We start from the raw sequence: 26,720 nt of genomic DNA on the forward strand, positions 1-26,720 counted from the left end.
GCCAAAGCTGAAAGGGAAAACAAATTGTTGTAGCTGCTATTGGAACTGTCCAAAACAGGATATAAAAACCACTCTTTCACCACCAGCAGGTATATTGAAAGGACAAAGTCTATTTTTCATACTGCTTTTAGCCACAACCGTGATCCAATTATGGTGATTTGTTACCCCAAGCCATGTGTCAAGTTACCCCTGTGTGAGGTAACATGCCACAACTTCAACCAAACAACTTTTATGTTTTATAACTTTAAAAAAAAAAAAAAGAAAAAAAAAAAAGAAATGTAGCCTATTTTGTTTGTTCTACTAATTGTTTGAATGCATTTGTTGCAATGTGTGAAGTGTGTTACTTATACATAGATGTAACCCATCCAGACAATCATTTGTTAAACAGATGTAACCCATCCAGACAATCATTTGGGGCAGGGAACCACTCTAGATCCTTAAAGCATAGCTGGCAAAGCGTATCAAGTGAACATAACTTTTTTTTATATGTGTTTCAAACATTGAAGATGTTATACAACTATATGTGTGTTAGTCATTAAAGACATATATGTTAGTTTTTAAAAGATTTTTGTTGGTCATTAGAGAAGTGCATATTAGCAGTTGAACACAAAATGTTTGTTAGTAGTTGAGGAAGAACATGATCTCTTTCTCAACTTGCGCTCTTCATGTAAATTTTTTTTTTTGCAATAAGCCCCTGTCGATTCTTTTTGCACATAAGAGAGATCAAAACAGTAGCCTATATAGCCTGCAAACCTTGACTCAATTGGTAGGGTTTTGAAAATATAGAAAATTATTTTATTTTAAGTAATCAATTTTTAGCATAAAATGATATTTATATTTATAATTACTGAAATTAATTTTAGTACTAAAAATATCTTGAGAGAGTAAATAAAGAAATTAATAAGTCAGGATATTAACCAAAAAGACATACAAAAAAAAAAAAAAAAAAAACTGAGATCAGACATTTAGTTTAAAACATAAGACTGTATAAGAAGTTAAAATGTTACAGTTATAGACAAAAAAATAAATTTACCAATAACATTTTTCTTTCGTTTCTCCAACTTCCCTTCAATAATTTCTTGAGTTCTTCCGCTGCTGGTTTGCGCAGAAAAGTTAATGTAAACTGGTACGTAGTTCATTCTCTAAGAGATGCGATCAAGTAAATCTCTTACTATCACAGACTAGAGCAAGTTGAAGGAGACAATATATTCATTCTTTCAGATATGCAGTCAATTATTTCAATTACACAAACATTAACCAATCAAGAAATATTCAGAAGTTGCAACATTTTTTTTTAGTTATAGTTTAAACAAAAACATTAAATCAACATCTTATAATCATATCTTTAATGAAGGTAAATTGGTAAACTAATTTCATACTACCTTGCCCACGCCTGTCCCTCCTGTAAAGAGCACTGGTTTTTGAACAGAAAGTAACCGCTCTAGGAAGTAGCCATAACGTGCTGTGTCCACAGTGGGCACCATCATTTTAAAAAATGAAATGGATTTGTCAAATCGAAAGGATGAGACAAGACGTTCCCACAGATCCATTCTCTTTAAGTCCACCTCAATGTAATAGCTCCATAAAGGATATGTTCCTGGCAGCTGAAAGGTTATATTAATAATAGAGAAACACTCCATCTTGCAAATAATTTCAATGTTCATAACTTCAGTATTCTTTTTAAGGACAACATAACATCAAATTTAAACAGAACATGTCATTTCAATAGTACTTCAGCAGTGCATCTAGAATGCACTACATCTAGACTTCTTTCCAGCTACTAGATTACTCAATGAAGTAAGCTATAAGCAAGCATCAAAATGCACTCAAGACTCACGTCTCTGTATCCAATCAAAAAAACTATTTTTTATGCTTATAAAGAAGACTCCTTGGTGTATGTTTTGTTAATTGTTTTCTACTATCACTACCAATGTAGTCTTTATTTGGTTGAGCTGTATGCATTGTAAGACATAATTACCTTAAAATATCAATGATGTCTTAACCTACACCTACATCATGAAATTGTGAAAAAAATTCAGAAAACTCAGAACCTGTCCCAAATTAGCTGAAACAAGATATGCATTTTTTTACATATGACAGTCTATCCAAAGAAGAAGAAGGCCAAACATTACATAGGTCTCACCAGCCAAATGAGGGGGCACAAAACCCCTGTGCAAAGCCCTCAGCCCCCTGGATGACAAAAGTGGTCATCATCAAACCACGATGGACAAACTATATATATATATATATATATATATATAAATGCTCTAAGTGTGAAAGATGGTCTTTAAAATATTTTTAAATTTGTTCAAATTGTTATACATAATTCCAAGGGAGGAACCTTTTTTATTTCTGGTCTTTGTCTCACTGGTGCCACAGAGAAAGTTGATATTGAATGTGTTTAATTATTGATTGTTGTTAACTTTCTATGTATAGACCTAAGAAACAAGGTCATTGTACAACAAAAGGACATAATGTGGATAGATGACTATATATTTTTTTTAAATACTAGCTTAGTAGATCCTGTACTTTTGATGGATTCCTTATTAGCATCATTAAACTCTGCTTTTAGGCCCTGTTTCAAACTTTTCAAATGCAAGAACATAAAGTCATTAATTTAAAAACAAATGCAATCTTTCATTTGTAGAAAATATGCTTGAATTGAGAATTGTGTGAGTCACAGAGTGAATGAAAACTTACAAGTTTAATATTTACGTACCTAGATTTGATTTGATTTGGATTTTAGGCACATCAGCACAATTTAGGCCATGTCATGCCTGCAGTCCCTTAAGGACTACTCTCTCTCTACATAACAGGGGCTAAATTCTATACAGTTAAATCATTAAAATCAAGGTCTATTCACAGTTAAAATAGTAAGGGTAGTAAAAATTTAATAATTTGGTAAAAATCTAATGTAAATAGTACATGTTCACAGATTCATAAATCAGAATCTTTGTAGACAACCCCACTTCCCGGATAAAGCCCAGTACCTTCCCAGGGTCGACATTGTCGAATAGTGTTTTTAAGTTAGTGGCTCTAAACCACTACAATTAGAATGGCTACAAATGTAATACACTACCCTGTAAATTGTGGTCTTTCCACCCACAGTTGGTCCAACTAGCATAACACCATGTCTGACAATCATAGTCTCCAAGAACTGTATCACTTTCACAACTTGCGTGTCCACCACTTGGAGCTTCATTTCTAGTTGGATGTTCATGATCTCATCTTTCAGCTGGCCATAATCATGTTCTGGTATGTTAACACCAGGAAAAAGATCTGAAAGTATGGCCTGCAAAACATTATAAAACCACTCAGTGAACAAGTTTCATAACTATTTCTTAATACTTTTTTTTTATTCCACCCAAAAATATAACTTTTTAAAAATTTAGACTTATCTATAAGAAATATTCTGGTTAATGCTTGTGATAAAACCATAACAAAAACTTTCCACAAATGAATTGATAATTCATAGATAACAATATTTTTGTCTAAAAACTAATTAAAAGCTCAAGCTCCATGTAAGTAAATACACATTATTAACATGCAATATGAGTGATTATTTAGATTATGGCACAATAATAATTTACAGTTTTTACTATTGTATGGTTCAGTAAGCTTATAATCAGAAGTAGGGCCTACATGAATAGATGTAGTGGTTTATTAATCAACAGAGTGATTTATCACTTCATCAAATGGTTCACATTTATTACAGGGCTGAACACTGTGGTTTTTACTTCATCTTTCTATTGTTTTGACATTTGTTAGAAGAGTTTATATATATAGCTGTTAGTTCTTCTTCTTCTTCATCGTTCTCATTGTTATGTTGGAGTGTTCATATGACTAGACCAATACATGAGATGAACTGCGCAGTGGTTTCCAAATCAAGGAGCTCTCCATATAGTTTTCTTTCTATTGAGGTGATTTGGGGCCAATGTCTTATACGGGCCTCTTGGTAGAGAGAGCAGTTTTGGAGGACGGCATTTTCTGGTGATACTCCACATGGGCAGATTTCACTGGTTCCAATTTTGAGCTTCTGGAACATGTGTTGTCGCATTCTGTTGTGTCCGGTCCTGAGTCGAAAGATTAGGCGTTGGTCTTGTCGGGATAGCTTATAGTAAGCGTCATCTTTCTTGTGATTTGGATGGGAGCTCGTCCATTTCTCATTTATTTTATCTACAATTAATTTCTTCATTTCTTCTGGATACAGTGCAGAGTTTACTTGTGAGTTTGTTCTCCCACTCTTGGCGAGTGTGTCAGCCTTCTCATTTCCTTCTAGCTGTTAGTCTTTTATAACAGTTCAAAGCATAAACAAATAATAGTAATACTTATACTAATAATAATAATAAATGAAAAAGTAAAAACTGAGTTACTTGAAACAGTTTAGCATCATTGAACAAAAACTTTGGAAGATTGCTATCACGAAGCGCTCGAATCAGAACTACATCTTCCGGTTTGTCAGGATTCTGTCTTTTTAAACTGCCAGCCATAACCAGGACAGATTTAACAGCTCGCATACCTAAAACAAAAATGTGTACATTATCATAAATTTGCTTTTTACCTAAATGAAACATATAAGCACATTTTATTTGAGTGTGTACATGTCTTTAGCTTTAGGATATAATTATTCAGGAGTGTCTACTATTTTCTAGGACATTATTATTTATGAGTGTGTACTTTTCTTCTAGGAAATACTTATTTAAGAATGTGTCAAGGTTATTACCAAAGTCATAATGATCTTGTTGCGAGAGTTGTTCACTACACAGTTTGTACATTTGAACCATTTTCTTGGCTAATGTTCTGGTGGACTCAAATCCTTCTGAGTACAAGATAACTTCAGCAATCAGACCTAAAAGAAAAGAAGCAATAAAATATTGCCAGATTTTTGAACTGGAAATAATTTATCTACAAGGAGTCACTTTGTACAGGAGTGACAATAAACTACATATAAACTTCATCTGTAAGTTGATAAAAATGATATATAATAAACACTACAGCTGCATACATAAACTAAAAGAAAAAGAGAACACATAAGAACTAATAGCATTCATGGAAAAAGCTTCATTTGTCTTACAGCTGAAAATAAATGAATATTGAGAGGAGATGAAAAGAATTAGCCCAAGTTCCCATCATCTGGATAGAGAAACAATATAGCATATCTAGCATAATATCCAAGCCATCTCAAATGACAGAGGCTGAGAAAGAAAATTGCATGTGATACCAAAGATAACAATAATAAAACATCCAAAAAGATCACTCAACTTTGTACTGGTTCATAGGTTTAGGTTCTATTTTTGTTGTCTTGAAATAAATAAATCTACTAAGGAGTCAATCTTTGGCTCGAACCATGCAAAGTAAACAAGACAATGGCCTGTTCTGCACAATGCTTCTATAGTTTGTTCAGGCCTCCATGACAGGCATCACATGTACTTGCAGATTTGGGCCTTTTGGGATTTTTCTAAACACTTAGCCATTGTTGTACTTGTGGCTTTTGAATACTACTAAGGAAAAGACCTTCTAGATGTTTCATCCTCTTACCATAATCTGGTACCATCATTGATATAGGTCTAAACAAAGCCTGTAAATTATCAGGTAATTCTGTCCGTCCAGCGTAACCAGGATTCATAGTGATGAAGGCTGCACATGTATGAACCAGTTTGATCTCACGCCCTTCAAACATGAACCTATTGAGCTATAGAGGGAGACAACATAGAAAACGTTGTTCTTACCAGTCTAGTAATCTAAAGAGACTAAAGAGAGAGACAATTTTTTTATTGTTTTTAACACTAATCAGGTTAACCAATTTCATTACCGAATCTTCTTGACCATAACCTACACGGAAACATACATGCACTACATGCAATTACCAAGCTTCTATCTAGGGATTTTAAAACTTAGAATAAACACACCCACCTCTCAAACCATCACTAAAACAGAGGTAATGATAATGAATAGTCAACAGTAAATAGGAAATAATGATTAAGACGATCTCAGGACTATATTAATATACGGTGTGATGTCAAAAAAAAAAATATATATGAAAGTTTTAAATTGCAACATGAGAAAATACAAGAAACTGCTTGACACACATAGAATTTGGAAAAATAAGTAAAACAAAAACACTGCCCATGATGAAATAATGATGTCTGCTTATGATGAAATATTGCTGTGTTATTCTGATGAAATATTGCTGTGTTCATCTAATGAAATATTAGTGTGTTTTTCTGATGAAATAGTGTGTTATTCAGATGAAATATTGTTGTGTTATTCTGATAACTCTTTGAAAGATTGATTTTGTTTCGCTTTTTAAACCAGAGTGGCTGATTTATTCATATTTACATAGACACTTGTATCTACTTGATTATAATATGGAAAGTTTGCAGTAGTATTAGTATTTAGTATAAAAATTCCAAACCTATCATTCAAAACCTACAACTTAGAAAAGTCTATAGACTTGTGAGGAGCAGAATAAGTTGAATAAGATTATAGGAATGAGGCACATTTTCTCACACTGACCTTTGTATTTTATAATGAAGGACTTATAGGAGTTAATATGGTGTTTTTATTTACTGTGCCTTGTACAAATGAAGTTATTTATTTCTTAGTCTGCAACACTTTTCATAAATAATACTGCCAAAAAAACTAAGCCTAACGATGTTCGCCAATTTTTCTAGAAAACAATGTTTTAGTCTGATTAATTACATTGATTATTTAACTCCCTTTCCATATAATATTTAAACAAAAACACTCTTCTTTTAGTAGGCAATAATGGAGATTAATAAAGGACTAGATTGAAACACTAGAGGCAAGCATGTAGGCCTTGAGTTTCATGTCAAAAAAACAAACAAACATGTAGTCCTTGAGTTTTACGCCAAAAACAAACAACAAAAAAACATGTAGGCCTTGAGTTTCATGCCGAAATATAATCTAATAAAGGTAAACTTTCATCTGGGTCGTTAGACCTAATAAAAACATGAGAAATCTTCATTCAGAAACCTAGAACCTAAGTATTTACTTTCATGCACAATGTTCGATATGAAAATATTATTTTCTCATTAGATTCCTTTGCTAATAATTTTTTTTGTCTTTATTACAGCTTATTCTATATTATGATAACCAGATCTAAGTAATTACATTTTGATAAAAGTCACTTTATCTTGATTAGTCATTATTTTATTTATTTTCAGGTAACACTTTTTAATCGACACTTTCTTTGGTGGTAAGACATGCTTCATATTTGCTGCTTTAGCTTCATGCCTATGTTACTTTTGAATCCTGCCTTATCTACTTTTGATTCCTACCTTAGCTACTTTGGCATTTCTGATAGTAATAAGTTGTTGAGCAATAACAGATAAAACTTCAATATTGATTCGGTTGAACTCATCAAAACAGCAAGAGGCCCCTGACTGTGCTAGCCCAGAGAAGAATCCTCCCATCATCTGGAAGAATACAATGGAAATTGAAACTATCAGTTATGTTAAAATAACATAAAATTTTAACATCTAATAATTGCTCAATAAAACAGTATTTAATATAGCTGAAGAAGTCAAACCATAGAGTAATCATTATCATCATTGACAGACCTCTGTCCTAAGATGACTATGGCTATCCCATAGAGCCTTCCTTGTTAGGGCTATAGTGCCCAAGCATACTATGTAGAACCTGGTAGTTCCAGTCTTTTCCATTTAACTAGCTAGGTCAGCTGAGATCATTGCTACATCATTGCTTCATTACTGCTACATGGCTGTTCATTGAGTGTCTCTCTACCACTTCTCTACACATGGTGAAGTCTAGATCTATGTCCACGTCTTCCCAAGCATTTATATGCTCTTCTATTCATATTGTTACAATCTCTCCTCTACTGCCCAGGCTCTCTTCAAACTGCACCACATGACACAACGAACGCAAAGAACCTCACAACTCATCAGGGCTCCAAAGTAACAGTAGCAATTTAATTTCAAATACATTACAAATACTGTACGGTTGGCAACAACATCACACTAACTCGTCTGGTCACATTGCGAGGTAACGTGAAGTCCAGTCTTTCTAACACACTCGCTCTTATATAGAGTCTCTACTGGCCTTCTAGAATGGGATGGAACATTCTTGGCCACTCAGAATGATCACAATCGCCATGACTTGCGTGTGTAATATTTACACACAGGTCGTTGCCGAACTGGCGTGTACTGTCACTGGTCACAGTTGACCACTCATCCTGCGCTGGACTGTGGCGATTTGAGTAGGCTAAAAACACACAGCACTAACCCCAACTGTGTCACCACCAGGTTTACAACAATATGATTTGATGCATTCTGAAAGCTTCATTTGTACATGATGATCACACCTTTATCATCAAGATAGTTAAGCAACTATTTTCTATTTAAAAGTAGGGATCACCACAAATGTTTTTTTTCCTTTTGATCACATCCACTTGGCAGAGGTGGGGGCTTGTTTCACATACATTGACCATGTTTTGTACTCAGAACGCATGTATTGTAGACTTGCATCTTTTTGGGGTGAGTTTTAGTTTTATCAGACTTGTGAGCCTAGTCTAATGAAAATGGAAGCAGCCTTCCCTTCCAATAGCATATTAAGGATTACATGAAGTTTAGAACACTAGAGCATCGCCAATAAAAACACACACAAAAAAAAAAAATATAAATCAAGAGAGGATTAATTTATTTCTGGTATAGAATCTTAAAATATATTGTGTTAATATAATTATCTAAGTCACTGAGCCTTGTGGAGTCTTATGTCATTCAGTTCTGTAGTGTTTATGTCACCCAGTCTCATCAGTCACAACAATATGTAAGCCATTAGCCATGGTGTTTTTCAATGAAAGTAAGCCTCTTTATACCATTTAGCTATGGTTTGTCTGCCCCTCAGCCATGGTGTCTCTGCCTAAAGGCAGCACGGAAAACCAACTCCTAGATACCCCCTCCCCCCACAAATGAGATTGGACCAAAAGCGCTCTGAGCATGCTATAAGCATGAAAGTAGCGCTATATAAAAGCTATAATAATAATAATAAGTCAATGAACAATTTGAACTAAATATTCAATATTCACTAATTCAAATAAAGTCTTTATAAAAGAAACATAATTATATTTAAGGTCCTAATCACCTTATAATCCAAGCTGTCTGAACAATTAAACACTACACACCATATAGCCAAAGCTTTAGCCAAATCTTTAGTTGTTTCAGTCTTTCCAGTACCAGCTGGACCTGCAGGTGCTCCACCTAGATCAAGTTGTAGGGCTCCCATAAGGCAGAGATAGCATCTGTCCTATGAATGAGCAATGTGGCATGAATAGAAAACTAAAGATAGAGATGGTTGCTGTTTTAATGCATTAACTAGAAAGATGATACTTATCCTTCTAGGAGGGAGAAAGAATTTTGTCAATGTCTCAATGATTGTGATTGTAACTATTTGTCAAAAAGTAAGATCTGGCATCACTTGCAGACTTTGAGCTCTCATTCTACTAGATTACTAATGAATAAGGTACTAATATGTTTTCCCAATTTCCCCATTCTAAGCAGCACAAAGATCTTGGTTCTAGCCTGATGTGAAAGTTTGTTTTGCCAAAACCTGATGACATTGTCATGAGGGGATGTCAATTGTTAATCTGAAAAAAAATAATAATATATAAGGGATATAATATATAAGAGGGATAGTCTCTGGATGCCTTTACTCTGTGTTTTATCTATTTGGTTTTTCCAGGTAATAATAATAATATATATATAAATATGAAAATAGAGACTTTATTGTACAGATGTCCTTGTTGGAATGAAAAATGTGGAATGCGGAATATACACGCATTAATTGTCTGTCATCATTTGGTCATTAAAACAATGAAATAAAGATGGCTACATTTAGACACCATATTTCAAGTTGCTAAGAACTTATTGTATTTGCCTATGATTTTGTCTACCCTGACATAATCTAACACTTAGTCCCAGCTGTTTCATGTCTTTGAAAAATGTTTGTTGTGAGTTTGCCAAAGACTAGTGAGGCTCAGTTTCCATCATCATCATCAATCCTTTGAATTCCTCATAGAACATAGGGCCTCGACAAAAACACGCCACTCTCCACAGTCTCTTGCTAGTTTTTTTATGGTTTCCCAGCTCTTCCCGGTCTTCTCTGCTTCTTCAAGTACACTGCGTCACCATGTTCTTTTTGGTCTTCCTCTGAGTCTTGTTCCCTGGGGGTTCCACTCTAAGGCCTGCCTAGCTCTGTTGCTGGTATCTTTTCTAAGGGTGTGACCAATCCATCTCCACTTCCTCTCTAAGATCTGCACTTCTATATTTTTCTGTCCACTCATCTCCCACAGTTTGGTGTTTTCTACTTTGTCATACCAGTGTATTTTTGGGATATTTCTCAGGCATCTGTTGATGAAGGTCAGTATTTTTTTTTTGCTGTGGCTTCAGTTGTTCTCCATGTTTCAGAACCATACAGTAGGACAGCCTTGACATTAGAGTTAAAGATTCTTAGTTTAGTCTTGTTTGAGATGTGAGGAGATTTCCACGGTTTTAGCTGTGTAAATGTCTGACACGCTAGATGCACACCTGATGCACATACCATGCTGTGGTGTGACAGCTTGAGTGCCTCAATGACCCTCAGAGCTATACCGGCGGGAGCTCATCACTCCTGGCAGGTACTACCAAGCCAGACAGGTCTGCTAGGAAAGAGGCCAGACAAAAGGTGCATCCCCCTCCACGGGACACAGGGGTTGTGCAATAGGCTAACAACCTGTCCATTGAAAAAATAGTGTTATAGAAACCAGAACAAAAACACAAACACTAAACATTGTCAGAGGCGAAAGTAGAGCTCCACAAAGGAGCTATGCATGGAAAGTCGAACGAATCCTGTGAGGCCAACCACTCTACTTAAACCAATGAAAAAGAAACACTTCCTTATTCAGAAGGCAGCATTTAACTTGGGAACATGGAACGTACTTTACTAGGACCAGGTAGATGTGCTCCAATTGCCAAGGAAATGGCCAACTACAAACTACAGATCCTGGAAATGAGTGAATTTCGATGGAACACATTTGGTGAAACAAGACTGCAATCAGGAGAAACCCTTCTCTTCTCTGGAAAGGAAAAAGAAGATGACTTACATGAAAATGGTGTAGCACTACTACTAAACAAGGACGCTTTCAAAAGTCATAGTTTCAGAATGAATAATTAGAGCCAAATTTTAGTCTAAGTTCAAAAATGTTCACATCATTATGTGCTATGCTCCCACCAACCTTGCAAGTGATACTGACAAAAATACATTTTATGACCAACTGCAAAGTAAAGTTGACAAAATACCTACAAGAGATATTTTGATCCTCATGGGAGACTTGAATGCCAAAGTGGGAAGTGACACAGAGAGAGAGAGAAAAGTATGGGCACCCATGGACTTGGCATCATAAAAGAAAATGGAGAAAAGTTTGCAGACTTCTGCACATTTAATGAATTAGTGATAGGAGGCAGCATTTTCCCCCACAAAAAATGCCACAAAGTGACATGGGTTTCACTAGACAATAAAACAGAGAATCAAATTGATCACGTTACCATACGGCGGAACTGGAGAAGCACATTACTAGACTTTACCGCTTAGCCACTGTGCCTTCAGCTGAGGCTTGTGGGAAGTTTTTTGTGTTAGGGTGAATAGATTGTGCAGGTTTTCCCTTATAACCCTCCACATCATACTGTGGAAGTCATGACCACCTGCAACTCGGCCATATCCTAGAGGCCTCTGAAGTTTTGTGGGAGAAAGACGAAAAAACCTGCATGTCATTTGCCAACATAACCCATGATTAAAGATTACTTACCTCAAACCTTTCTTTATCATGTGGTAGTCTAACTATTCATTTGTGTTTGTTTTGTTATAAGTTATATGCCATGAGAATCAAAGCCAATAGTGTTTTTATCAATATTTTTTACTAAATAGCTGAAAAAATTAAACTATTTTGTTATTCAATTTTTTTAAAATTTAGCCACATATCTCTTTGCAAGTTGATATGATTCAATCTTCTGTAAAATGACTCCCAAGTGGAGGTTACCTCATCAAATCTGTAGTATTTTTGTTATTTTATGAGAGCCTTAAAGTACAACTCTTTTAAAGTGCTATTAATGGTCATATATTCAAGCAATGGCCTCACCTCTAAGTTAGGATTACCATAAAACTCATTCAGGAAGTCTATCAGGCTGTCAAGAGTTAATGTTGTAGAACAGACAATCACATGCTTCTTGATCTTAGATAGACCCAAACGGTAGTCTCCACCACAGTTAACTCTTTCCATGTAAGTGGCTAAGATTCCTTGAATCTAGAATGGATTTATAACAATGAACCAGTTAGAAGAAATGAGTTAAAATGTTTAAGTTCCATTGGAATGTTTGTAGTAAAGTATCCCTTTACTTAGCTAGATTGGGAGACTTGAGTATGATTACATGGCTTGATATAAAAACAGAGGCCAGGGCAATGGTTAGAATCATAAAGAGTCGACCCAGCCAAATGTCAGGGAAAAATTCACCATAGCCAACAGTGGAGAACATGACAACAACAAAATAGAAAGAATCAAAAATTGTGAAGTTTGTGCTGCTGCTTCCTCTCTGAATGTGTTGAATAGTGCAGTATACTCAAGGGAAGGAAATCAAGGAGAAAACTTCAAGTTAACTCAAGTGTCAACTTATTTATATTTATGTTTATTACTGACAGAAAATAAGGCAAGCTATTGACTCTAGAAACTGGGTCAGAGAATACATGGTCACTTAATTTTAACTAATCATATATTCAAATAAACTCATGTAACTCTATCAAAAACTAAATTTATAGTGCAATTTCTAGGCTATATTTTACATTCTGTAGCACTATATGGCTATACAGTACATATATTACACAGTATACAGCACAATATCTAGGCTATATCTAGGCTACAAAGCACAATAATTAAATATTAGTATATAGATCTATATATAAAAATATATATCTATTGAATTGAATACTAGTAATGCAGATTGAATGTCTGCCTGTTCATGTGGTCATTGATCATGCTGTTTGTTGCTTTTACTTGTTTCTGATATTCCTTCAGATTTGAAAATGTATTACATCCTAACACAAACCACCTAAGAATTGCAAGAGATGATGACAGGCAGGGTTTGAACTGAAGACAATCAAGACCAGCAACCAGGCAGCCATCCTGTCATCAAGATGATGTTCCAAGTTTGAATCCAGCTCATCCCCTGCCATCCAGCAAGAAGTTTAGGCTCAGTTGAAGAAATGTTCTTTTCTGAAGGACATGATAGGGTTAACTGTGTGTCATAACCTGACAAATTTGACACAGGCCAGTAATACAGTTAAGTGTAGAGTGTTGATGGACAAGGGACAGTACTGGTATGAATGTTACACATAAATATGACTCATGTTATGATCATGTGATTGAAACCTTAGGGGAACCAAACTATTAGTCTACAGTGAAGTCAGTCCGGGGATAGTGAATTCTCAAGTGAATTAGTAGTGAATTCTCAAGTGAAGTAGTATGAGTCCAGAATAGATAGAGAGTTTAGTATGGCAGTACAGCAATTTAGAGTTTAGTAAAGCATTTTTAGCCAGTGTATCCTGTAGACAATTGTGTAGTATTTATATTGGATGTTATTTGTTTGTTATTAAAGAACCACATTATTTTGGAACTCTTGTTGTCAAGTTCTTGAGTTGGATTTGTTGTGTTGATCTGTGTTTTACAGAAGGCCTGTTGGAGAGAATCATTACAACATATAAAGCCAAACAAATAAATTTATTTCCAAAAAATATTGAAAGAGGATTTGTTTTTCAGTAGACTCACATGGTAAATAAAAAAACAAGTGATGTTGACAAACAGTAGCACTGTCTGCTGAAGTAATGTCACAGACATAGTTTGGTTTGTTAGGTGGAGATCATTCTGCCAGAAAATTATTGTGTTATTTCATTAGTGTGATGGTCTGGAGAATCAAAGGGAACCTTATGATACATTTATTTTTTTTAAAGATGAAGATCATTGTCTCAGAATGTATTGGAAAAAATGAACTAATTGGTTCATTATTAAGAGTTGCAGACACAGGAGAATAATAATAAAACTTCCTTTGCTAAGTAGATCTTAAAATAGCCTATTGGCTGAAATAAAAGGAATGACTAGCAGCAGACAACAAGCATACTACAGCACCCAGCACATACTTAGAAGCAAAATTAAAGTGTATATCAATGAAAAGAGAAAAAAAAGTATATATAAACATCATAAGACCAGTAGCCATGTATGCAAGTGAGACCTGGGCACTGACAAAACAACAGAAAGTCTGCTAAATACTTGGAGATAACAAATCCTTAGAAAAAATGTATAAAAAAGAGCAGATTACATTGGGAAGATTACTCCAAAAGAATGTCAGACAACAGAGGAGCGAAAAAAGTATACCAACAAAAAACAAAGGGCAGAACATTAATAAAATGGATTGAAGATATGGCGACAGATCTACAACAACTTAGAGTTTCGGCATAGAGATAAAAAGCTCAAGAGAGATCTGAATGGAAAGATGTTACTAAACTATAAACTACATACTAAATTTAAAGCAACGATATTTTAAGTTTTAAGAATATTATCGACTCATGATTCTTGTTCTTGAAAAGCATACTCTCTGAAGAAGCTTAAAGGAGAAGGTGACAACAACAAAGACAGTTGACAGCCAATTTCTGATTCTGGGACTAAGAATAAGACTACTTAAGTTAAAGATCTAGATATATTCAAGTCATATCAAAGTTATAGTAATTTTGATTGTTATAGACATAGTTAAAGATCTAGATTGATTCAAGTCATATCAAAGTATTCTTAGTAATCTTAATTGTTATAGACATAGTTAGATCTATGTCTTTATGAATCATATTATTGTCACGTTGACTATCATGAATACCGTTGCAGGCATTTCGCAGCAATGAGTCTATTCAGACTCTATTGACTTATCAGGACATCATAAATGTGATAACATGATGTTAGGGTGACATTATATATAATGTCATAAAACGTACAGACTTAGTCATAGGTCAGACTAAATTTCTAGATGCATTAAGATTCTACATCAGGCAACAATACAGCATTACAGGCAGCACTTTCACTTTCTTACTAAGTGTTATTGTAATACTAGAATACCTAGATCTAGTACTAAGTAGTAGACTGTCACTTAGTAGTCATAGTCACCACATAGATCTAGATTTCTATATGAGTGTTTCTCCAGTACTGGTGCCAAAAAGTGTCACATTATGCTAAAAATTAAAGTTGAAGTTTTTGGTTTCATTTCAACTGTATTCACTTCTTCAACCAGTTCACTTTAAGAATTTATCAATAGAAAATGAATTGCAAGATGTAGATTTTGACAGCAGTGTCTATTCAAGGGGTACCCCCTTTTGCGTCACAGGTGCATCACCGGGACACCACTTGATAATTTAACAACGACCAATTGATAAATTCATTGTATTTTAGCATAATATAACTGTCTTTATTGTTATTAGTCTTTAGATACTAAAATTTATGCTTTTGCATAGAAAAAGTGGATTTGAGCTCAATTCAAAAATTGGGACACCGTAGCACCTGTGACACTACAGGTTAAAGTTTTTTTAAAAGATATTCTGTGAGAATATAGAAATTATTTTATTTTTGCACTAAAGTGATCCATTAGACTTATTATTAAGTTCACTATTCTAGTCATAAAGTACCCATTTGTAAAAATGCTGCTTTAATTTCACAAAATGTTGCTGGTGCTTCATGGGACACCATTTTTTAAAATAATGTTTATAAGTGTACATTTTTGTCTTATCTGTGCACAAGTCAATGATCGTTATTATTTTAAATTATTGACAATATATATTTTATATCTTTTGTTAGTTTTAACACACAGAAAAAGGTTTGAAAAAAAAAGAAAGAAAAGAAAAGGCATAAAACTGTACACAAATTTTATTTGACAAATTCAGAAATCAAAACATTCCACTATCAAACTATTGCCATTTGGTATCTACATCACTTCAGTAACAATCATGTCTGCATACACTAACTGTATGTCCTACACTTCTGGATATACAAATATATTCTTTATTTCTGTGCCTTTTTAAAAAATTATTTCTGCGCTGATCATTCAGGACTTCTATCACAACACCTGTAAGAAAAAAAATTACCAGCAATGTTGAAAAGTTAATACTTCAATCTAAAACATACTTTGAACTTGTTTATTGAAATTAAAAGGTACACAGTGCAAAAAATTATACCTGGATAGAATATTTCCCCATACTTGACACTCACACAGCTATTTACAATGTACTTTTGATTAGTGAAGGAATTTGTTTGGGCCTGAAAAAACAACAACATGGGGCTGAAATACTTAATTTCTAAAGTGAGTCTAAAATTATTTAGCAGGGTATATTATTAAAAAACAACTTATACAATACAGGTAACATAAGATTCAATGGAAATTTTTAAAATGTAAAAGCTCTTTACCTTTGAATTTGAGCATATGGGACTGACATCCAAAGAGTCTTCAAGATTTGACTGAGATTGCACTACTGAAGAAAAAGAAACAATTTCATTTAGAAATCAATTAGGTAATTTTAAAATGAATAATGTTTTTTCTCAGATAATTGTAAAGTGCTATTTAAAAATAAATAAATACAAGTACTTACCATTTTGTTTCTGAAGTTTGAACACCTTCCAAGATCCACATATTTCATCATGCAGGCACTGACTGCCATATGAATTTCTGCATGGAAAGCAGAAACAGCTTCTATTTCTGTAAGCAATAGTGTTAGATGTAATACCTCTCACTAGGTCATTGAAAGATCCTTCTTTATTTACTGGTCGCCACTTTGTTACCTTTCGCAGTGTACCATCACCGCCGAGTGATGAAGCTGGATTTTTTTAATGTCAGCTCTCTGTGTCCTTTTTTGATCAGAAATTTATTAATGCCCTCTATATAAAGAAAAATCTTCAAACAGAACTCACATAAGCAAGACTGCATCTTATGTTTAGTAGCTTTTGCATGAAACGTTTTCCTGTTTGAGCACTAACAGATGATTGAGAGGGATCAGTTCTTGAGACATCCTCTCTACTGTAAAAAATGAATATTGTTTCCAAGGCATTTTGTGCAATGCAATCACTTCGTTTTTTTTTCTTGCAATTTGTTCTGATTTGCACTTGGACATAAAACTTCTTGGAAGACCAAAATGTTAGAAATGAGTAGCACAACCTCTGAGTTTCTTGTACTTACTAAGGATACTGCAGAGTACTTGTCTATGAGCACTAGACATCTGACTTTTTTTTTGTTGGTGGAGTGTAGTTAGGTTTTGATACTTTCTTTAATGTTGTTTAGAAAGATGAGCATTCTTCTATCAGGTAGGCACAGAAAGCTTATGTCATTGACAGCTTTACTTTTTCTTGGGGAGAATATTTGTGTGAGACCATCAAAAACTGCAGCATATTTCTTGGGTGACCTAGGCAATTTCATCAAAGCCCTTGAAACAGCCATTCTTTTCGCCACTGGAGTCTGGAATCCAGTACCTAGTGATTCACCAACCTCGGCTGAGATGACATTAAGTGGACTATTAGCTTGCTGTTTTCTTTCTTTGCGTTTTCTGTTTATCCAAGCTTTTTCATGTGGGCTTAACTAGGCTCTGTATGCAGCTTTTCTTAACCTTTCCTTTTCTCTCCGCTCTAAAACAGCAACACGGCTCAGGCTTTGATGCTTGTAAATTTAGAGTCTTTCTTGGCTTGTAGACGCCTTGAAACTCTAACAGATACTCCATTACTGAAATCTGTAATTTATAAAAATTTATAAGTTAAAAATTTATAAGTATCAAAATAAATAGATCTATTATATATAGGCCTACTAATAACTTTCATAAACATATATTATATATTGGTGCATTATTTAAATCTAGTCTAGTAATGCCCATAATTGCTTGATAGGGATAGACTCAATCAATAGTATAGGACTAGTACTGTTAATTATATTAAGTTAAGACTGAAAGAACTGAATACAATATAATTGAATATACTGTATAAACAATACAATGGAAATTAAGTGCAGGTTAAACCAAACTTTGTTTTAGATACAATCTACATTTTAATATAGAATACAACAGTCATAATCAATCATCACACTTTAGATCAAAGCAACTTAAAAAATAACCTAACATACACATCCATAACACTAAAGAAGATTACCCATCACAAATGGAAGTTCTCAATCAGACACAGCAGAAATAAATACCTATCACTGTTAATATTAATAGCAGGAGATGTAGAGTCAAATCCAGGGCCTAGATCTAAAGATAGATGCAACATCTGCAAAAAAGTATGCACCATGAAACAGAAAGCCATTCAATGTGACACCTGCGATGAATGGTACCATGCATCATGTCTCCATATGAATACACCTGTGTATTATGCCTTAGGCAACAAAGATGCATCATGGCACTGTGTACCGTGTGGGTTACCTCAGTTTACATCAGGACTGTTTGATTCCTTTGATGCAGACACTTCTAACCCATACAACATCCTAAACACCATCCCAAACCAAACTCACCAACCACTAGCCAGATCCACTCCTGTTAAACCTAAATCTACTAAAATTAATACAACAGCCTCACTAAACAAACCTACTAAAGAAGTAACACCAAAATACCTTAAAACCTTAGTAATAAATTTTCAAAGCATTAGGAACAAAACAGCAGACTTAGAAATTTTATTAGAATGTGAGAAACCAGACATAATTGCAGGCACAGAAACTTGGCTACATCCTGAAATTTATAATGCAGAAATTTTCAATAGTAATTATGAAATTTTTAGAAAAGATAGGGCTGATAATCATGGAGGAGTTCTTTTAGCAATAAAAAACACTCTTATAGCAGAAGAAATTACCTTACCTAACTCAAAAAATATAGAATCAACATTTTGTAAAATTAATACCACCTCAACATCCCTAATAATAGGCAGCATTTACAGACCACCAAATTCTAGTTTAGAATACATGCAGGAACTATGTAATCAGATTACGACACTTAAAGAGACAAATAAAAATGCAGTTTTTTGGATTATGGGTGATTTCAACCTACCTGATATAAATTGGAAAACACTAACCATAGATAAACACCAAAACCTTAAGGACATAAATGAGCTTTTCATAGAAACTTTACACAACCTAAGTTTAGATCAAATCATTAAAAAGCCAACTAGATTAAACAACACATTAGATCTCTTCTTAACCAACAGACCTGGATTAGTAGTTGATTATGATATTATCCCTGGTCTATCAGACCATGAGATCATAAAAATACACAGTCAGATAAAAGCAGTAGCCAATATAAAACCCAAAAGAAAAATCTTACTCTGGAATAAATGTAACCTAACACAACTACACCAAGCTGCATTAAACTTTCAACAAACATTCTTATTAGAAAAAGACATTAACCAACCAGTCGATGACCTCTGGAATTTCATTAAAAACCATCTTAAAAGCATTATAGAAAATCAAATACCAACTAAATACACATCAAACAAAATAAATAAATGCTGGTTTAATAATAGACTAAAGAAGCTTTGTAAACAGAAGGAAAACCTATATAGAAAATTTAAAGAAACTAATGCAGAAAGAGTTTACAAAAAGTATATAAAAATTAAACACTTAACCCAAAAAGTAAGCAGACAGCTGCAGAGTGAATACATAAACAATGTAATATCTAAAGACAACAACAAAAACCTATGGTCATACATTAAGTCTAAGAAAATGGAAACAACAGGCATAGCGCCATTAAAAGATGAACATAACATAATACATAATGATAATGAAACTAAAGCAAACATTCTAAACAAATACTTTGCATCAGCATTCTCAGCCCCAGGAGACAAAGACATATTACTGAATTTGAACCAAGTAGACAACATAGAAGATATAGTAGTACAAGAAAATGGAATTAAAAAACTATTAGCCAACACCAAACCAAATAAAGCTTCTGGACCAGATGGTATTCCAGCTAGATTACTCAAAGAACTAAGTAATGAGCTAGCCCCAGTATTCAAAATACTCTTTCAGGCTTCACTTAACCAGGGCAGAGTACCAAAGGACTGGAAAGAAGCTAATGTCACCCCCCTATTTAAAAAAGGAGAAAAATCTGACCCAGGAAACTACAGACCAGTATCACTTACCAGCATCACATGTAAAATCCTAGAACACATAATATGTAGCAACATCATAAACCACTTAGACAAACATAATGTCCTCACACCATACCAACATGGCTTTAGGAAATATAGATCATGTGAAACACAACTAATAGGACTAATTGATGATTTTTCAAAAGGTTTAGATAATAGTGAACAAATAGATGCTATCTTACTAGATTTTTCTAAGGCTTTTGACAAAGTTCACCACCATAGTTTGCTTAAAAAATTAAAATATTTCGGCATTAATGGTCCACTGCATCAGTGGATTAAAGACTTTCTGATAGGGAGAGAACAAACTGTAATAATAAATGGCTCTAAATCAACACCGATAACAGTAAACTCAGGTGTACCTCAAGGAACAGTCTTGGGTCCACTACTATTTTTAATTTACATAAATGATTTACCAAATTGCATTACTTCAGGAACAAAAGTCAGATTATTTGCAGACGATTGCATAATATATAGAACAATAAAAACAACACAAGACACAGATATTTTACAAAGAGAATTAAATGAATTACAGAAATGGGAATCAAATTGGAGCATGTCTTTCCACCCAGAAAAATGTCAGTTGTTAAGAGTAACAAAAAAACTAAAACAAATTAATTCCACTTATCTTATTCATGGCAAACCAGTAACACAGACTAAAAACGCAAAATACCTAGGTGTTATAATAAATGAAAAACTGTCACGGAATCCACATATTGATGAAACTACAAAAAAATCAAACAAAGCATTAGGATTTATTAAAAGAAATTTCTTATAAATCAAATAAGAACATAAAACTAAAATGTTATTTAACCTTGGTTAGGCCAATAATAGAATATGCATCCTCTGTTTGGGACCCCTCAACTCAAGAAAACATTAAGAAACTAGAACAGACACAAAATAGAGCAGTGCGATTCATAACAAACGAATATTCACATTTGACTAGAGTAACACCTTTAGTACAATCACTAAATTTAGAAAGCCTTCAGGACAGAAGGCTCAAAAGTAAAGTAGCAATAATACATAAAACACTGAACCATAATCTTCAAATACAAAAACAAAATTTAATAAAATACTCTGAAAGACACAAAGATAAAGGCACATTCCTCGTCCCATATGCTAGGACAAATTTGTACAAATACTCCTTCTTCCCTAGTGCTATTAGAGCATGGAATGGGTTGCCTGAGCTAGCCAGGAAAACCAGTGACTTGGCAGAATTTAAGTCATTGGTTAATATGCATGACTAAATGCATGACGCGTAGGACGTAATCATCTTCTTTTTTGAAGTAACGTCTGTATTATATAAGATAGAATAGGTCTATAATATAGATCTAGATAATTTTCTAGATACTTGTCAATTTAAAGAAAAATATATTATTAAATCTAGAATTAGATTCTAAATCTAAATCATTAATGACCTAGTCTAGAGTCATTAGTCTAGATTCATAAAAGATCTAATGATTTCTAATCTAATAATCTAGTTTAGATCTAAATCTAGATATTGAATTAGATCTAGACTGACTAGACTATTCTAGACTCTTGTACTCTACTCTAGGTCTAGATCAAGAGTAAATCTAGCTATAATATAATGAATTACATAATTAGATCAAGGTCTAGATCTAGAGTAAATGTAGATAATGAATTACATAATTAGATCTAGATCTAGAGTAAATCTAGATTTAGGTCTAGATTTCTAGATCTAGAGTTTAGCTCTTTAAAGTTTTAAAGACAAGTGTCCGAGATGCGCCTCAAACGAAAGATCAAATAGTTCTAAATCTTATTTACAGAATAAGTAAATTTTAAATTATTTAATATTTCTTAAACAGTACCGCTTTATTTCTTTTAGATGTAGCTAATATTATCTGACACTGTAAAATCTTTAACAAAGTATCACTAAAATCTATTTGGACTTAACAGACGTAAACTAGGACACCATTTGTAAATAAACTGGGTAGTGTCCACTGAAACACCCCAAACGATGTAAAGTAAAATTACAAAAAATATAAAATGAAAGATGTCAAAAAAAAAATGTTCATTTAAAATGATTATGAAAATAGTTTATAACATATATTAAAATCATTTAATCTTAATTGAAACTTTCCATGAATACAGAAAACGTAACAAATCCTGAACTCGTATTAGACGCTACATGTGACGCCATAATTTATGCATGGAAAACACGGGGTCCCATGGAGCGCCTCAACGCCTAATCCGATTTACTTCTCAAAATAAAAACAAATTAATTATTTTAAATCCCTACACACGTCTACTATTACATCAACATAATTGTTTTAGAAATATAAACTTTTTGTTTAGTAACAGGCTTTAAAATTTATTAACTTTACGATTTAAGACTAAATTGTATTCAAGACGCTTCACGTGACGTCATGATTTAATGGTTAAATTTAGTAACCTCGTAATAAAAAAGCACTTCGATTAGCATATTGCAATCAAACAACCCCAGACATACGCTTGAAATTAGTATACCCTAATGCCACTAAGCAAAGCCGTTCATCTAATGACCTTCAAATCCTAGCTCTGGAGACCATTAATACCTTCAAGCCCAGTGCTATTTTTGCATACACTGATGGGTCGGCATCTATAGATTCTGGAAGAGCAGGCTATGGAGCCTACATCGACTTTCTTGGCTCTTACACAGTCAAAATCTTTGGACCTTGTGGTAGTGTTTGCAGTTTTGATGCGGAGACCATGGCAGTCTGTGAAGCCTTAAAAGTCATTGACTCTCAACTCGGCGAGGGACATTTGAGGGCAACACAGATTGTTGTGGTCACTGACTCAAAATCTGTACTACAGGCTTTGCAAAGCCCCGGACCATGGCCCCCCAATATCAACACTGTCATCATGGCTTCACATAACATCAAACAACGCTATGGCACCCCTGTAATAATGCAGTGGGTACTGAGTCACATAGGTGTGACTGGCAACACAATCGCAGACTCTTTGGCCCACCAGGGAGGGCAAATTCCACCCACTGATCAGGCTGTAAGCTTTCATCAAGCCCTGGATATAATACAAAAAACAGAAATGGAAAAGTGGTTTGAGTGCTGGGACAAGTCCCAAAAAGCCAGTGGAGTCTGGGAGCGCATGAGGCGCCCTGACCGCACTTCCCCGTGGTGGAGGGGTTAGGGTTAGGGTTATTATTATAGCACAGTGCAGGACAGGCCACTGTCCTGTTGGCTCATATTTCTCGAGGCTAAGGCCAAATTTGGATTTACGGTGCCCCCACTGCGGGGAAGAAGAGGAAACCGTGCCTCATATTCTGTTTGACTGCCCCAGACTTGCTGATCTCCGTCTCGACAGGTCTGGGAAACCCAAAATTCTCGACCTGTATGGCGACATTTATGCACTACGCAAGACAGCAGGGTTTCTGTCCAGGGCTTTTGCAGGAGAGGATTTGAGCCTCTCAAGCCCTCACTCTAATGGAGTTTGATGATGATGATGATTTGTAATAAGCTTACATTTCAGTAGAATAAGGAAATATCTACGTACCTGATGGGTTGTTGATTCACAAAAGATCACAAAAAACAGATTAAATGAGATTTTTGTGCAAGATTGCCGGAGATTGATCGTGTCGACGCTTGAGGCGCATCAATGGTTAATTGTGGGACACACTATTGTTTAAGTACTCCTGTTAATTACTACGCTAGTATTTACACATTTGAATCTTATGAAATACAGACTTTTTAGTGAACCAACACCTAGTTGTAACCAGTACTGGAGAAACACTCAGATATAGAATATAGACTTACAGATTCTATCTAGTTCTATATCATAGACTAGTGTTGGCGTGGGTGTGTGAGACTGAACTCTTAATCTGTGACTCACTGTAAGTGTTACTCACTGATGAGTGTGAGTAAGAGATTGTCTCTGACTCTTAACTTAACTCAGACTGTCACTTTTAGTCACTGTAGTTACTTGTAACTTACAACTTTTAAACTTATATTGCCAGTGAGTCAGTGAGTGTACCTGGGCTATCATTAGACAGTATCATCATCATGCTATGCCTATGGCCTATGGTCTTCATCGCCATCGATTTATAAACAATAAATTATATATAAATGTATGAAATTTATGAATGATTCAGGAAATACTAGAGTAGATTCTAGTAACTATATATAGTAGCTTCTTATATTAGGCACAGCTCATCGAATTCTCCTTTAAGAAACACGTCGCTTTTTTTGTTTATAATTAATTTGTTTTTATGTTTGAAGCTAAAAACGATGTTTCGGGACAATGCATGTCCAATTTTAGATAAGTTCCTGAATTTTTGTTCCGCTTTTCCAAAGCAGATGGCAGTTTTTTAGATTCTCGGTAACCAAGTATGTAAAGCTATTGTTTAAACCTCCCCCGGCAATTCATACCCATATAAGGGATGAAGGCTATATTATGAGCCTGTTTGATCGTAGACTGGTGGATCTATCAAAATAAGCTTCCAAACATCTTTAGAAAGACATTCCAATCACATTCATACTGTTAGCTGTTAAATAAAATTTAAAAAGGAGGTGTTTCAATGAATAATAATGAATTAAACACATTCTCCTATAGTGCACAAGGCAAAATCGTAAGAAATATTATTGGGATTAATAAATCTATGATTTTTTTCAATAAATAAATGTGACCTATATCTAGATATCTAGAATATATAATTTATGAATGAAAGAAAAAGTGTGGGCTGCTAATTTGAAGCCAGAGACCATGCCCACTGCAGGTGATCACGCCAGGCAAGTGCTGGTGGTGAGGAGAGGTATACACTAAGCGTGTAGTGTCACAACCTATCATACAGGCAGTGGAGGGAAGGGGGAGAGATTCATGAAAAGAATTATAAGCATCTATGGGAGGGAGGGGATGTAACAAAACGAACATCCAAATTATGAAAAGAAGAGGGTCCTTGGATGGGAATTAAAAGAAAGAGACAGAGAATACATGTAGCCTAGTTGAAAATATCATGTTTGTTACATTATAATAATTAATTTATAGATCTATAATTATATAGATTTATTTCTGTTTCTACACATAGATTATATAGGTAGGCATATATATATATATATATATATATATATATATATATATATATATATATATATATATATATATATATATAGAGAGAGAGAGAGAGAGAGAGAGAGAGAGAGAGAGAGAGAGAGAGAGAGAGAGAGAGAGGCAATATACTATAAATACATATTGCAGAAGTGAATCTACTTCTTTTAATATAATCTAAATAATTTTTAATTAACACAGATATAATTTATTAGCAATAACATAGTGGTGTTTCTTAACGGTGCTCGATGTGTGCTGAAGGAGAAAGCACAAAAACTGTGTTTATTATAGGAGCATGAAGTGACCTGATTTATTTTAAAATAAAATCAAATCTTGACTATGAGTGGTAATTCAAAGAAACACGGCTATTTTTATAGTCCTTTAGTTGCAGAATAAGAATCTGCTTTCAGTTTTTTTGTAAGACAGTGTCACAGTGACAGTAAGTTAAACCGTCACCAAATAAAAATTTGACCTAGTTCCCGAATACGGTGTGCCTAATATAAGAATCTACTATAGATCTAGATTACCGTGATGAAATATCTAGCGTTTATATACCAGACTGTAAATTAAAGTCTAATAGTCAATAGAGCTAGCTAGTCATGTTAGTTTCAGACGTCAATAATAAAAACTTCTAACGGAAGTCATCTTTTTTTCTAATTCGTATTTATAGATCTAATGGGAGCATCCATTGTCTTCTGAGACATGGGGAGCCATCATTTATAATTTTAAGTCCTCACTTTCTGGTCTTCGCTTTTTCTTTTTTTTTTTTTTTTAACTTTAAATGCTCTAAATTTTAGATGATCTCGAATTAAGTAATTTTAGATCGATTTAAATAAGAAGGAGTACTATCAAAACAAATATAGATCAATTGTCATTCATTGTTTAAATGGCTGCCTGGTCGTGGATGGCTGCTTGGTTGTGCGGTTTGCACGCTGGACTGTCGTTCAGATTCATCGAGGGTCCCGGGTGCAAACCCTGCCCGCTCCCATCCCCCGTAGTCCTGCGGGAGGTTTGGACTAGGAATTAATTATCTTCAACTCTGAAGGAACATCCGAAACATAAAAAACATTTTACGAATGTAGAATTTGTGTACGTTGTTAACTCCCCCCCCCCCTTTCTTAACATGTTCAGATGATTCATTTAATTGAACAAGTCATTGTGATAGCTAAGTTTAGATATAGATCTAAAATCTAATTTAAAAAAATTTAAAATAAACAGGAATTTAAGTTTGCAGTGTACTTGTTGCTTTCCTGAATAGATTTTTGAATGATCTTACTCCTATCCAGCAATGCAAATAACCTGGAACAAAAAGGTCTTTCAGAAGTACTGGATACACTATCTGGACACATTAGGAACAAGAAAAAGGCAAAATATAGAAATACTTTTTAAAAAAAAAGCTTTTATAGGAGGAAGAACTCCACCTTCGCAACAATAAATTTCAATATTGTAGAAG

The 26,720-nt window shown here is 34.2% G+C and overlaps 1 protein-coding gene and 1 pseudogene across 1 annotated transcript; both read right to left on the bottom strand.

The window, feature by feature from the left end:
* Positions 1-1,666, bottom strand: part of LOC106061154 (dynein axonemal heavy chain 6-like) — a 70,562-nt pseudogene extending 68,896 nt beyond the window's left edge.
* Positions 1,667-3,022: 1,356 nt separating this feature from the next.
* Positions 3,023-26,032, bottom strand: LOC106060369 (dynein axonemal heavy chain 6-like). Its single transcript, XM_056026150.1, has 8 exons — positions 25,795-26,032; positions 12,152-12,316; positions 9,124-9,285; positions 7,302-7,439; positions 5,539-5,692; positions 4,724-4,849; positions 4,374-4,519; positions 3,023-3,292 (listed from the first exon to the last, which is right to left on the bottom strand). Exons 2-8 carry the CDS (start codon positions 12,290-12,292, stop codon positions 3,023-3,025), a joined length of 1,137 nt encoding a protein of 378 aa, XP_055882125.1. The 5' UTR covers positions 12,293-12,316; positions 25,795-26,032.
* Positions 26,033-26,720: the final 688 nt, after the last annotated feature.

Source organism: Biomphalaria glabrata, chromosome 4 (assembly GCF_947242115.1).
Source record: "Biomphalaria glabrata chromosome 4, xgBioGlab47.1, whole genome shotgun sequence".
Lineage (NCBI taxonomy): Eukaryota > Metazoa > Mollusca > Gastropoda > Planorbidae > Biomphalaria > Biomphalaria glabrata.